At 40.3% G+C, this 15,806-nt stretch overlaps 1 protein-coding gene across 1 annotated transcript in view; it reads left to right on the top strand.

Annotated features, from left to right (window-relative positions):
- Positions 1–9,045: 9,045 nt before the first annotated feature.
- The window catches only part of SRBD1 (S1 RNA binding domain 1), a 75,687-nt gene continuing 68,926 nt past the window's right edge, over positions 9,046–15,806 (top strand). Inside the window, exons 1-9 of the mRNA XM_053458905.1 lie at positions 9,046–9,135; positions 9,960–10,008; positions 10,493–10,563; positions 11,670–11,820; positions 12,334–12,447; positions 12,919–13,260; positions 13,733–13,899; positions 14,573–14,690; positions 14,816–14,954. Coding sequence (XP_053314880.1) covers positions 10,493–10,563; positions 11,670–11,820; positions 12,334–12,447; positions 12,919–13,260; positions 13,733–13,899; positions 14,573–14,690; positions 14,816–14,954 — 1,102 coding nt within the window. The 5' untranslated portion in view covers positions 9,046–9,135; positions 9,960–10,008. The remainder of the gene's footprint in view (positions 9,136–9,959; positions 10,009–10,492; positions 10,564–11,669; positions 11,821–12,333; positions 12,448–12,918; positions 13,261–13,732; positions 13,900–14,572; positions 14,691–14,815; positions 14,955–15,806) is intronic.

The following is a 15,806-nucleotide window of genomic DNA, read 5'->3' as shown; positions in this document are numbered from 1 at the left end:
TGCTATTAAATAAATTATTTTATACGCTTTAAAAGCACACAGTCATAATAATAATAATAATGACCTTCCTACCAGGTCATCCTCTTAGGCAGCCACCTAGTTTGCCTATATGGTATAAATGGTTCTGATAAAGGGCCGAACCAAAGAAACTTTGCTTACCGGAAGGGCAGAGTTACTCCTTGCAGAAGAAACTCACTGGAATTAACCCCTCATACTTCATAAAGAAGTCAGGCGAGATTAAATACACCTTAGTGAATAAATCCCAATGTATGCCAGCATGCCATCGACCCCCTTATTGCTGACTGATGGCTCATCTAACAGCTTTAGAAATAACTAATTGCACCAGTGCTGAGGACATGAGATTGAGTAGACTTCACTACAACCAGGTGGAAATTGTTTACAGATTATTTTAAACAGTGGCATATAACATTTGAATCCCCTTTTTGATTAATATTTATTTTTTGGTGACACAAACTCTAAAGAACCACAGGTTGGGAACATAAAACCCTGCAGAAGATCCTCCTTTTAACCATGGTATAATATAGAAAGGGGAATTCCCTACGTGACTTGGGGCCAGCTGCAAGATCATTGCCTGCCGCGTAGAGTTTTTATTGTAATTAGTTTAATTTTTAGACAAAGCAATAAAATATTCAACATTTCTCTTATTACATTTCTCTTGCGCTCATTCTTTTGGCCTGACTCAGCTCCGCTATGAAGAGGTTGGGGGCGAGGGTGGAAAAAAAAAAGTTGGAAAGTTCTCAGGTTATGAAAAGTATAACAGTTTATCGTGGTTTATTGCTATATTTAAAAGGTTATGTATTTTATAAGAAGGTTTTCGTAATATTTACCAGTTTGGTGCAGTAATATGATTTTTAACTGATACAGATCTTTTAGAACTAATGGGATTTGGGGGTCAGATTATCCTTAAATGTTCCAGAAATAATGTGATCCAAGACAGTAAATTTAAATATATTCGCAAAAATAACATCAAATTTTGATTAACTTAGATGAGAAAAGTCGCATAACTGCAAAGCTTTGATTTCAGTAATATTGAATGGATCTCCATGTCCGTGCTGGGGAATCTGCTCCCTATTCTCGTTTTTTTTTTAAATTATGCGTTTATTACGGTGATTGCGATCCACAATATGAAAGCAGGCATGCCACCCAACGGTCTAAAAGCCAGCCTTTGACATAAACAGCTTATTGGTTGGAATATACATTGCCATGTTCAGCATATAAGTCACAATAAGTAATATCTTCCAAAAAAACAAACATATTTAACCAATAACAACATAATTTGAACAAGGGACCCAATCCGTGCATGACCACTTCCCTGAATGTTTAGATTACTTTTCTTTGGTCAAGTCCCCCCCGCTCAGGTGCTCCCTATTCTCTTTGATCTTGACTCTTGGACAGAACGTTTCATCCTCCAAAACAAAATTTAATTATTTTCTTTACTTAAACAATTTTAATTGCTTCCACTGACATTCAGAAATGGAAAATGTAAGATGTTTTGGAATTATACATTAACATTTCATTAATGCACATGATATCCTCCTGTTGATTGGTGGCTTATTTTATATTTAATCACTTTTTTTTGTGATATTTGTGATGCTGCAAAATAATGTCAATGTACGCAACACCGTGCCAGCAGAGCCAGCATATCAAATAATTATGGGGTTTCAGAGGGCTGGTTCATTTTAAGTTTCTTTAACCCCTTAATGACAAAGCCCGTACATGTACGGGCTCAAAATGCATTGTTTTCAATGGGTTTAGGGACCGCCCATTGTCCTTAAGGGGTTAATGTAATACAACATGTAAAATGAATGTTAGCGATACTTAGAAACATTTGCTTTTAAAGAAACATTAATATGCACAAACACTACTTCTATTACTTTAAGTACAGCATTCTTAACCCAAATTATAATGAGATATCCTTAAGAACACATATAAATCCAACCCTCTATACAACAAAAAAGACGCAAACGTGACAGGGAAAGAGAAATAAATAAATAAATGTGTTCATTTAGTCCAGTTATACCAGATATTATATCAAATTGATTGAAAGATGTTATTGGGCTGGTGTATTTGAGTGGTGCGTATATTTTTTTATTGCATTATGAGTTCTGTCCACTTAATTTAAAATCAGCCCTTATTTAAGCATTAACTATAAACTATAGTCAACACTGATAAAAACAAGGTTGTGCATTTTGAGGATATACAAGTGCGACCATCGTTGGGTATCTGGAATCTCTGATAAAAAAAAGTTTTACCTCTTTTCACTCCATGCTTCAGTACATTGTAAAACTAGTAAATGGATTATGGTAATTATAGTTTTTACTTACAAAGAAAGGGTGGCAAAATTGATGAAACTGAAAGACAGATGTCTATGGGATATAAAAAGAATATGCAAAAATATTCAAACAAGGTCGATATAAAGATGTATCTGGGGAATTTTTCTTTTACAACTTTTAACACTGGCAATACATTTACGAGAAACGTGAGAAAGGAGTAACTATAAAGGTTATTTAAAGCAACTTAACCAATGTATGTAATTCATTTCCTAGGCAGGTTATGTGGGTCATTTTGAACACATAGAAAATATAGTACACCTACAGTAATATACATTCTATATTAGAATTTTTTTTTTTTTAACATTTAAATAGTAAATGTTTTGGGACCCGTTTTTTTGGGTGCAGATCTCTTCTACTTTCCACCCTCGGCTTTGAATGAGCCCCACTACTGGGAAGCCGTTCATGCAATAATGGTCCCCAAAAGTTAAATCTTAAGGGAAAATAATGCTAGGAGGCGGGGGAAGTGACAAAATGGCCTTCTGTTTGCTTACATGGTTGTTGAAATGGTTGAACTTGGTAACCTTTTTTAAAGTATTGCTTTAAACATACGCAATTTTTTAAAAAGAAAGAGAAAATATTTTAGAGCAGGGATTTTCCTGCGGGAGTTTCTGGGAAAGTCACACAATTACACCCCTTTCCGCGGTATCCGTCATGGGAATGGGAATGCCTCTGGAAAAAAAATGTGCAGAATTGTGAAATGCCATAAACATCACATTACGTTATGTAAATGCCAATTAGCACAAGACGTAACTAGATGCAGAAACCATTTTTGTTCCGCAAACGTTTACAAGGGACCAAAATTGGCATTCTCTCCAATCACCTCCAGCTCCAAATATCTGGGGTGCGCAGGGTAGCTTCACAAGATACATTTACACTTATATTTGCGATATTAAGCCCCTGTTATATTACCTGAATAATCCATCATTTCCTGTGCTTCCTGAATCATGTGTAACGTATAACTGGTAGGTAGACAATTATCTAAACCCAAAGATTCTATTGAACTGCCATATCTACAGAGAGACTGGCCTAGGACGGCATCCACTCTGCCGCATAACAGGGAGCCTGATCGCCGTATTAACACCACTACGGAAATGGCTAGTTACAAGGGAGCCCGCTCGTCTCCCCAGCAGCCCCATTAACACTCTGGAGTTGGCCCAGTACTCCATAGTTTCCCTCCGCACCGTACTTCCTTTAAAAGTGGAGCGCAGGGATATGATGTCATATCCCGGCGAAAATATAGACAAAAAACAAACTAGAAAAACACCAAACTGTAGTAAGCTGTGTAAAAAAAAAATAAGGACTTCGGCGCGGAGGACGCAGGAAGCGGTGCTGAAGGTCACGAGATTACTGCATATCTATCAGGGGATTATTAATAGTTGGAACAAAAAAGGAGAAAAGTAACCCATGGAATAAAATCTATATAAATGACTGTGTCTACTAAAACTTTGTCCAGTGAGACAAATATTTCGAGGTCAAATAAAGAGTTTTTGCTAATGACGCTACACGTTCTGTTGTATGGGTTCCGTGGAATGGAGAATTTTCTCTTACGTGACTGGGATGAAACCACATTCGGAATAAAATGTGTGTGATTTTAAGTCAAATCGTGCGAGTCTTTAGTGAATACAGTATCTAGGACATGGAGGCATCTGTTTCCACCAGTAGTACAGAGAATATCTATATGAAAGAGTAAAAAAGAATTAAAATATATTTGGGGTTTTCTCGATTAAGCTCTAAAAATATAATTTTTGCATAGGTTTTCAAGCTTTTCCCATACAAATGATAAAGTAACGGCCTCTTACAGTTATGTAATGGTCTGCACTTAGCACAAAGTTATTGTTTATGCCATCTCTGTAGTAAATATTTAATAAGTGTACACGGAAATAGTCCTAACTAAACATAATGTAATAAAAATGACAATACTCTGCAAATATTTAATACGAAAAATGAACAACTGATATAAATACACAGGTTTTGGGGAGACTATAAACTAAACACAGTTTAGTATGTTTATAACTAATATTAATGTTAACAGCTGCTAGGTGCAATGCAGTAATAATGATGTCATATAGTCTCGTTTTAGAAGGTATGAATCCATTATAATAATAAGGATCTGCTCCAGTGCTTTATTATCATGCTCGCTGCATACTCCAAGTAAGAGTTCAGGTCATTGGGTCCATTATTAGTGTTTAACGAATACAAGCGTAACCTTCTGAATTGCGGGCAGCCTGGTCAACTCTTAGGGTATTAGACTTTTGTGGCTTACTCAGGTACCACGCTGCGGCGAGGGTCCACTTCCCACCGGGACAAACCCGCATCATTAACCAGTTGTAGTATAAGAAAAGTATATGGTCAGAGAAGATGCTGGACCGCCACTTAGAATGCACTTGCTTTGTCCTCTAGGATTCTGCCCTATGAGGAATTTGGAATCTTACCTTTAAGTTAACCCCTGAAGGACTGAATGGGCGGTCCCTAAACCCATTGAAAACAATGCATTTTGAGGCTGTACATGTACAGACTTTGTGATTAAGGGGTTAAACCTTTCATTGGAGTAACATAGAGGTCTTTCCTTCAAATATAAGAAATATTTCCAGGTCAAGGAAGAAACCGATGTGTTCCGCAAAGCGTATGTGATTCTTTGTTGTTGGCCACGTGAAATACATGATATATGACTTAAGATTCTATATGTCAATGTGGGCCACAAAAAAATGTTTTATATGCAGTTCAAATGTGGCCACAGAGGTGTATACATTATTTTTTGGTCATTCCTTGCAGGCATTAATTATGTATGTGCAGCGCCTTCTGGATACACGCATCTGCACCCTACGATCTTAGACTCGCACCGCTTGTGGCCACTTGCATCCAGCTCACGGCCACATGTTAATGAGCCCGATCTGTTGCGCGACTAGGACCATGCATCTGGCATTGGCCCACTGGGCGTTTGCCAGTTTTGCCAGGTAATCAGTCACAGACCCTGGGGTAGGAAGCCAATGCTATGGCGGTGGAATAAAGTGAATGTTGAAGCCACTCAAAACGAAGCAAATATTGAAAGTGTATCACAGTTTCCGAGAACAATAAAATGCTACATTTTCAGATGTTCAACACCTCCTTTTTATTTTGCACAGCTTTCTCACATATGTGGGAGTGAGAAAAAAGAAGCTAGCGCAGAAGGGAATACGTGTTATATTGTAAAATAATCTCGTTCTGCGGCTTCGTGTAGTGGCATTACCTGATGACTGGAATAGATGATCACATGAATACAGTTACACTCTGTAGCTCATGACCTTTAAATGCCCTGGGCCTTTCAAACTAATTGCTAGGGAAACAGCGCACCCTAGTGTTAGAAAAGTGAAACGCTACAAGCTGGGTCAAATCTACCGCACATTACTTTCCCTGGGTGTATGCATCAGTCATCTTGGGGTCTATTCACTAAAGGGTGCATTGTCAAGAGAATCTGCTGGAGAGTTGTGGTTGACTTTACTATACCATATGAAGAGCCAAGCCTCCTTGATGGAGGAACTTACCAATGTTGACCCTTTATAACGAATGAGGGGATTAATATGACAAGGGAACAGAAATGGTGATCGTGCTGCTGGTCAAGAACAATTCACTCTAGTTACGGATAGTAACAGGGCTTTTAACCGGCACTATAAAGAGAAGAAGCTGATACCTTTTAGAAAGTATCACCTGTACAGTTTCAGTTTGTCTCCTGTTGATATAGATAGAAACTCTAAAAATTCCCAGCTTCATATTTATTTTAGTTATTATCATTATTCAAAATGTCAGGCGTCATAACGTTTTCTTTTACTGATAAACGTTCCTTAAGCTTTTGGTGTTAGTATTCCTTAGGTTGCGCATTTTATTTCCTATATATTAAACAAATTTACTTAAAACACGTTAAGCTGACAGGTCGTGGATTCCTGCGCATCGCATCATGTAGCAATCAAATGGGCTTGTGTAATCCTACTGTGAATGCTGCTTATTATAAATCATGGGAATTCTCCTCAATAACTGAGAATAAATAACGGTTTGTTACAGGCACCGCAATGACATTTTTCTTTTGTCAGAAAGTGGATTTAAGAATATTCTACTGGCACCCATCAGCCAAAAGAGGGTTCAAAGAGTGCACACTTTACGGTCATTCTATTTACCGTATTGTCCCTAATATAGGGTGCATTATTTTCCATAATTTAAATGTTTAAATAAGGGGTGGAGTCTATAATCGAGGTTTAGATAGCCAGGATGGTGACCGGTGTGTTTTTACCTCTCCTGTCCTGTCTCAGAGGTCACGGGTCTCCATGAAATTCAGTTATTTATCCCTCCTCCCTGACGCACTCAAGAATATCCCTGATGCATGCTTTCTCAATGTCTCTTTACCTTCTCCACTTGTTTTTCTGTTTTCTTTTGCTTCTCCTTGGTATCATCTTTGTTGACCAGGTCTCCTAGAGCACTTCCTCCAAAGCGCGGAGCCTCCACACACCCTCTCCCCGATTAGAGGAACAGGAAGAAGCTCTTTTGGGGAAGTAATCCAGGAGGCCACAATATTGCAAACGGATTGATGGAGAATGAGAAGCATTTCTGCACCTCTCATTCTCCGCGAATCCATCTGGCTTCTTGGAATACTTTTGGAAAACGTTCCCCTGTTCAGGTAGATAGGGTGTGCGCTGAGGCTCCTGAAGCTCTCCAGAAGATCTGGTCAATGGAGCTGATACCAGAGAGAAGCGGGTGAAAAAAGAAGGCAGAAGAACAAGAAGAAGCGAGAAAAGGGTGATTACATATTTTCTTGTGCAATGTATATTTGTCATCTTAACAAAGATCTTCTCCTTATCTAATATGGTTGGGGTGGTGCTTTGTCAAAGTAAAGATCATTCATATTTTCTTTTTAAATAACTCCTATTATATGCCCACAAAAGGGATTCTACTGCTGAGTTATACATCCTACATGATGCAGGGGTTAGCGTGTTACACGTGTTACGCAGCTTCTCCTCTCCTAATGTCTCCCTTACCCCTCAACCCCTGACGAGATTGTAAGCTCAAGGAGCAGCGCCCTCTCTTCCTTCTGTACCAGTATGCGTCAACACAACATGAGTCATGCCATTTGAAATAGTCATTTATTTTTGCTACCACTTATTGTAAGAGCGCTCTATAAATAAATGTCTTGTGTCCTGGAGAGAAGATCACCGCCATTTGGGCTTAGCTCATGATCCTAGCTGGAGAGAGACCTGAATCGACACAGTATTGCTGCTAAAGTCTTTTTCAGCCTTGCACACGCGGAGTTGTGGTGTGTAGTAGCAACCTGTTTCAAAGCAGCATGCATGCCCCTTGTTTTTCACCCCATAGGATACGTAATCACTTGGGCAACCACAGATGTTCACTTTCTTTGTGGCAATTGCGCGGCTCTTTTACCATCGCAGGGGCCCCACCAGCACGAAAAACTTTCACTTCAATAAAAATGCTAACAAATAAAAACACATACATTTATTTAAATTTTTTTATATTTTTACAATAAAATATGGACCTTGTGGGTCCCAATTCCTATTGCACTTAATCAGAATGGTAATGAGGGCTATTGGAGCATACTTGTGGGCATGTCTATTTCTTATATAGGTTCTGTAACACAATTATGGGACTTGCCTCCTCGTGTGTACCCTTCATTATAATTGCATTGTATACTGTCACCTATATAGGCTACCAGTACAACGCCATTTATCAGATACATTTACTAATTATAAGCTTGTGAGCCGGTCCCACTTTATCTAATGTATCGGTTTGCTTTAGTCTGTAAGTTCTGGTTTTGTCAGACCATCTGAGTGTATGGACTGTAAGAAAGGGGGTAGGGACTTTTTTAACTTGTTAATTTGTGACATAGGACGTACTATTACGTCCTCTAAAACACGCTCAAGATGACAAGAGGATGTGATAGTACATCCTATGGTTTTTGCACCGGTGATCAGTCTCATTCGCTAGCTTCCTGCTGACCGATCAAGCGCGTTTGGTGTGAGCGCCTGATACACCGGAATAACGGAAAATGCCACCGCCAGAAACAATATTAAATGTAAAGAGGCTCTCAGGGGGTCTCTCCAGACCTCTCTGAATTATTGTATAAGCTCCCCTGCAGGCTAACCACAGGTACTGCAGCATTAGCTATGAGGATCAAAGTGAAAAGAGAAACAAAATTTTCAAAAACATAAAAACAAATATTGATATCATATCCACTCCTTTAAATGCAAAGGAAGATGGGACCCGTAGGCAGGGCCTTGGGCGGCACAGAAGGTAAATACACGTCTGGATCTGTCTAGGCCTCTATGAATATTACTGTCCTAAAAACACATAGGTGTGTGTGTGTGTGTGTGTGGGGGGGTGTAAATCACCTAACTATAGCAAAACCACGAAAACTGTCACGGTGGAAAATGTGCCCAGACTCCCAGCACTCAATGGGTTAATGTATTCTCCTGCCCTCCCCCGGTAACAGATCATGAAACACTGAGACAAAACCCGGAGGGGGAACCGGCCTTCAAGTCGGGTTAAAGCATCTCCTGCCCCATCGCAGCGCCTCCCACTCCCAGCGCCTCCCACTCCCATCACCGCTAGCCAGAGCAACGCCCACAATTCGAGATTCTACCAACTTCCTGTGATTGCGTCTCGGGGCGGGGCCTCAGGATTACGTCACCAGCACGCAGCCACTCAGGATACCTCGAATCTGTGCGCATGCGCAGCAGGGAATCAAATGAACCCGGGCTGCTGTACATCCTTCCAGCCCAGCATATTCACCCCTCGGCTCCCGGTAAGAGAAGCGCGGTGTGGAGTATCCTGTACGGCTCGCGTTATAACCGTGTGTTCTCCAATACAGGAGCCGGTAAAGCCGGTGTGTGTCACTGTTTACAGCAGCAGATCCCACGGAAACAAAGTATATCATTAACAAAGCCTTCATATTCATTGTGGAATCGTTACGGTCGCTGTTGTTGTGCTCATGGTGTGATTCAAACATTACGGAGCCGGGGCCCGGGGTATAGGAGCCATCTCCCTATCTGTAGACCAGTGCAGAAACAACACAACACAACATTCCCCCTAACACAGCCGTACACAGTGTTATTAGACAACGCTCGCTACACAACTTCACACAGTGTTATTAGACAATGCCGGCTACACAGCCATGCATAGTGTTATTAGACAATACCAGCTACACAACTGTACACAGTGTTATTAGGGGGTGCTGGCAGCTGATCCATTTACCTTTATGATTGATAGAGCACCTGTGATCAGTGCGATCGCTGCAGATTCACTACCTGATGCATTTAAATGACAATCATGTCCGGGCGCTTCATTGGGCCAAGGGGATTTCATATAAATTAAAGTTTCCCCTTTCATGTAATGTCACATGTGTGTGTGTGTATTGTATATACTGTATACATATACACATATTCAGTGCCATTGGTGATGTTTGTAGTGGATCGAGTGATCCGGGCGTCTGAATTACGGGTTCTCTTTCAGGTGCTCCCGGAAATGTCTGTGTAACGCCTGAAATCTAATGCTGATATAATGCAGTCCCCGATTCACCCGCCAGCTCTGTTTCGATGCGTCAATTCTTCTTCTTTCTTTATAATTCAGGCTTTGGTCGTAGGAGACTTTCCAGACTGACAGAGGAAATCTAACAAAGGTACGCAGTGTAACCTGCCCAGAGTGCCCAGACGTGTCAGATGTTGTTATACATCAGGACAGGGTCAACTAAGCCTGCCCAGCGCGTGTTAAATGGTAACTCCCATCATTCTCAGCCAGGGGTATTACATTAAGATACGTGGCCATTTCTTGTGGACTGTTTGCTGGTTTCGTTATACCTAAGTTATTACTTAGCTCACCATTTTAACTATGCATTATGCAGGGCCAGCTCAGCCCTTCTTGTAGGAATAGCTAACAGTACTTTGTAATCTCACTGTTTAGTAAATACACCCCTAGATGAGTTGTAGGAAGTATTTCAGACCCCCCTTGTACACTATTTAAATGATACTGTATTTCTTTGGTGGCAGGGCCACTCTATGATTTTGTCTCCAGTGTGCAGTCGGTGTTCCTCCGCTGTAAATTCTATGATTCTTTTTCAATCATATACTGCATTTTAATAAAGACCATCGTGTTGATCATTGTAGATGTCCGGACTTCCAAGAAGAGCTAAACAGAGCACAGCGGTCGCCACGCAGGAGTCTTCCTTCCTTATCGTGTGAGTATTAACGAGTACATCTCATTGTATGATATACTTTCTGCATTGGATCTTCAAACAGATGAAAGATAAACGCTGCCTTTTCTAACAATGATTTTAAACGATGACCCAGCGGGAATAGTATATTTGCTATGATGGACTTTATAAGAATAGAACCAAATTTGCAGGCAACAGATGAATAAAAGAAGTTTTATTTCTTTTTCAAAGGAATGTCCGTAACGTGTCTCAATGCTTTGGGCGTATGCCTCGGCCCCTGAATTTCTTAAATATTGGTCGTTATGTACATGGAGACATATATCGCCATGTGAATGTATGGAAATTATTCTTTCTGAAGTAAACTCTTATAGCCCTTTCTTAATAAGCCTGATCGCTCACTAGACTGTTAATATAACCGTTTGGGTTCCCCCAACCTCCCTGCACCCAGCTACAAGCCTACTAAGCCTCTTAGGGGTCCGCGTGTGGAAAGGAGACGGGCGCTGGGAACTAAGTGAAGAATTTCCAAGTAAAATTTAGCTGAAATAGCATGAATAACCACAGAATAAAATGCTGCTTCTCAGCCGTGCGTGTTTTCATCTCTTCCTTGCTGTTGAGATATTCCCCCCCCCCGAGCAGGATTTTCACCCTTTTCCCAATATATTAACATTCTAAATCCCAGCATTGTTGGATGTCTCATGATAATAAATCTTCAATCGTGTGAAATGTTACTTCATTCACAATTTTTCAGAGAATGCTTGTCACGTGTCGCCTATTAGATTGTTGCCGTGGAAACGGAAGGTTTAATGACACACAAATAAGAGAGACGCTATTCTAAAGCTTTTTCAAAGGAAGTAATACAATGACAGATCTTCTATGGTTTATTGCGTGATGTGTTAAAGAGCTCACATAATGTTCTTCTTTTCTCCTAAGCGGGGGAAGCAGATGAACTGGGGTCTTAAGCTTTTCTTCTCTCGCGCTATGAACGTATATATTTTATTGCATCTCTTTATTTACTATCATTCCTCTTTCATGCCAGGTAACTAACTTTGCAGGTATCATGAATGGCAGCCAATCTAGAAAGTCTATTTGGGGTATATTTGCTTTTACACAGCTGTATTTTTTTAAACTAGGTCCGACTCAGAAGAAGAGTCTGTAGAGGAAGATGAATGGAAACCGGAGGTTAAAGCTCCCAAACCCAAGAGGCTACCAAAAGCTAAAAAGGAGCCAGTAAAGAGGACCACAGCAAAACCAAAGCGTGCAACTGCTCCTAAGCCGAGGAAGGTAAGCAAGGCAAGAATCACTGAGATTTAAAGGCCCCATAATGCTATTAAAGGCTGATTTAAATACTTTTTTATTTTATTGTGCAGGAATCCCTCGGATATTCTTGTGTTGTATGTTGACTCATAACCGAACAGCGTGCGGCACGGTTATATATAAATCATAGGTTTATTCTTATCCGCACTTGTTGGCCCTCCTGGTGGTTTTCTTTAGACAGACCGCTTGCAAACACTTGCCGCCTAAGCCTTTGTGCTTTGCTTGCCCCAAATAAAGACAGTCTGTATGCCAAGGTGTACCATAAAGCGGACTAATCTTGCTTTGTACTGTAAAGCTCCTTGATAGAAGGCATGGTACTTGATTTGCAAATTTAATTTTTACATGGAAATCCAGTGCTGTTTAGTGAATTGAGCTTTCTGTGTATATTTACTCAGTAGTCTTCAGTTTGTAACTCTCTTTTCTGGCATAATGGTTGATACTCATGTTATTTTGACTCATTTATTTATGCTTGCTCTTTAGCCTGCTGCAGGAAAAGTTACTGATGTGTCCAGCATTACCCGCAGGACCCCCGAACACATTTCTGGAAACGCCATGATTGACAAAGACGTGACTGGAGTACAGATTAAGGAAGAGGTAAAGCTTTGCTGTGCTGTCCTGGTGCAGAGACCAACGTCTGGATTCTCCATAAGGCATGTCGGGCGTATGTGCCCAGAGTGCCTCATTTTTGTAGATATGTAGTGGAGAGGTGACACCTCTACCTGTGTCTTCCTATGTTCATACACTTGTAAGCTTGCCCACACATTTCTCTAATGAGGTTCCGCTTTTCATGACCAGTCTTACAATCATTACTTTTATTAGGGCACATGGAACTAAACTATTGTCTAGTAGTGCAGCTATGTGCCTTTATTTAATTTTTAGTTGCACTTTTCCCCAACTTATCCCACTTGGGAAATCATTTGAGAAACCGTATTCCTGTAGGCTCCACATCTGCAGGAGGTGCAGTTTTGCATCTCATTGTATTTATTTCACATACATAGTATTTGTATGACTCTAATACCACTGAAGAAGTGAAACATTTTTGTATTTTCATTGAATTCCTTACAGAGAAAATCAATGATTATTACTAATGAAATCTCTGAAGAAAGGTTGGAAGGTCAACCAATTAAGCAGGAAATTCAAACACCAAAGAGAGCCCCTCCAAAAAAGCCAAGACTTCCAAAACCAGTGCAAGCCCAGGTAAAGGCAGAAAGGGAGGAATCCCCCTCCACCAGCACGGTCAAAATGGAAGTGAAGGTAAATGATGAGGAGCCACCAGATGACTTCACCTTTGGCGAGCCGCCGCTGAAGAAACTGAAGGCTTCCGCTGACTCGTTGGGCAAACCGGTTAAACGCAGTGCCACCGCCAGCTTCCGGGAAGGGATGGACATGAACTGGAACTTTGTAGAGGTGTGTTTAGAGTTCTGTATGTTTTAGTTATAAAAATGTATTCAGTGGTGTCCCGTAGCCAGCAATTTCACCAGAGTAGACAGAAATGCGTTTCACGGAGCGGTGCAGACCTACTGACTGAGTTTCAGGAACTTTAAAGCAGTGAAAATGTTTTTCACCGAAATGATTAAGCAAATCTTACCTGTTTGAGTAAAATATCTGCGTTACTTACCTTACTGCAGAGTGCTTTCCAATAGTAGGGGTGCTGGCAGTGCCCGTAATGTGCGGTTGGAACCTCGCTTTCTGACAGTGAGGATTAGACAGCCCGTTATGGACACGGCCAGCATCTGTATTGTTGGAGAAAGAGCAGGAAGGGATCTACAGAAAGGGAAGTAATGTTGAGCGTCACAAATAGTTTGTTGTCTGCAGGTTTTTTTTGTTATTTATGAACTATTTGGGTAGTAATTGAAATGTTAAATGAAAATGTTTCTAGGTGTTATCTGAGAAAACCAATGTCGATCCATGGGTGTGCTCCAACCTGATCCAGCTGTTTCAGGATGAGAACACTATTCCTTTCATTGCCCGCTACCGAAAGGAGCTTATTAACAATCTGGATGCTGATGCTTTGCGTGAAGTCCAACAAGGGCTGGAGGAGTTACGGTAAGTAACAGTAAAATGGTTTGGCATCAAAACATAGTCACACAAAGTCATCTTTTCAAATATTCTTGGGAGTGTCTTACCATGATGCTACTGTGTCCATGACATATCCTGACATTCAGAATCATTTCAGCTTTACACCCAGTCTGTTCTGTCTAACCTCAGTCACCCTCAGTTTCCAAACAACGCACTCCCCATTTTCTCTTTTCTATGCAGTCAAAGCTTTGGCATAATATCAGCTGAAAATTAACTTGGTTCGTTCTTGGAGTACCTGGCTTTCCGCCAGCCTCCCTAGATAAGCTTGGAATAGAGTTCTACTTAGACTTTCTGTGTTTTATTACCCTAGTATGGATTCCATAGGTCTGATGAATGCTGCTTTTAAGACTTAAGTGAATATCTAATTTGGGCCTAGTAAACATACCCCAGCTTTGTTGTTCCTACTCTATCAATGCATGTCATCCCTTCTTTTGCAGCTCTCCAGTCCCACCATCTTTCTTTCACAATCCTTGCTCCGTTGTCCAATATTTTCATTGATGGCCCCACATTCCTCTCCTTTATATTCTCTTATTCCACCTTACTCCACTCTCTCTTTTCCAGTTCATCTTTTCTCCTGTCCTCTCTTTATTTTGAATAATACTGCATGGAATGTCTTTATCTGGGTTCTTTTCTGATATAGGTCTGTAGCCAAGAAAGCCCACAACCTGATTGAAAAGCTAAAGAAGGAGGGAAAGCTCATTTCCAGCTTGCAAACAGCCATGCTCAACTCCAAGACAATGGATGAACTTGAGCATGTGGTAAGGTCATTTGTCTATATATTTAAAAAATATTAATGCAAATAATAGAATAGAAGTGATTTGTTTTAATGCAAATAACGAGCCATACAATATTTTCTCTTGTTTTTTTCTTCCGCTCACACAAGTATGCCCCTTTCAAAACGGGAAGCAAAGGAACAAAGGCGCAAAGAGCCAGACAACTTGGCCTCGAAACCGCAGCCAAAGCTCTGATTGAAACACCAGGACAACTCAACCTGTACTCCTATATTAATAATAATGTTGAAGGTAATGTGTTTTTTGTTTGTTTTTTTAAACCAATAATTCATAGAGACAGAAAGCTATACCCACACAGAGCTTCAGAAAACATTAAAAACAGCTATTAAACCAAAAAACTGAAACTGAAAATCAAATTTTGCTATTCTGGAGAGGTTAAAAAGCTTCCGTGCTCATAATTCAATTATGCCAAATACATGACATTTTCAACCAACCTGCAATAAGTTGTAAAAGATTAAAAGGCGCACTCCAGGCATCAAGTGCACTTAAATCCATGCGATAAATAAATGGCAGCTATGTTTGTTTTTTTTTGCATACAAATCATCAGAATCCCCACGATGCATTCGCTCTCTTTCCCTACAGCCAGTCTATTTGCCACGTTAATATTCATCATTTATTTTTGGTGGGGGCTTTATCGGACATCAGACTGTAACTTCTTACAGCCCTTTTCACTCCAGAGGGGCAGTGAACGACCACTTTGCAGAATTCCAAGCGCTAAAGCATAATGCTAAGCATTAGTGAATACATATTGGTCCATAAAATAAAAGAAGAAAAGTCCTTGCAGTTAGTTTATAGCATTTGTCCAAATTACATATAACACATAAAGATGTGACGCTGTCTTTAAACGGTCACACGTTTTCCCCTCCACACATATTGTGATCTGACATCTTTCTATTAGATATAGGAAGGCAGGCAAATGTACCAAAACAGCATATTTTTGCTTCCAGCATTTAGATAAAGTCCCCCTCGGCTTTGTCATCATTCTGTGCCACACACCAATTTGGATAAAAATCCATTGTGTTAATTGTTGTTAACCAAACTCCATTGTGTTAAGTGAGCATGTATTAGACGGAGATGATTCTT

The sequence above is a fragment of the Spea bombifrons genome, chromosome 3 (genome assembly GCF_027358695.1).
Source record: "Spea bombifrons isolate aSpeBom1 chromosome 3, aSpeBom1.2.pri, whole genome shotgun sequence".
Taxonomy (NCBI): domain Eukaryota; kingdom Metazoa; phylum Chordata; class Amphibia; order Anura; family Pelobatidae; genus Spea; species Spea bombifrons.
The sequence above is the reverse complement of the archived record's forward strand: the minus strand, read 5'-3'. Positions and strand labels throughout refer to the sequence as shown.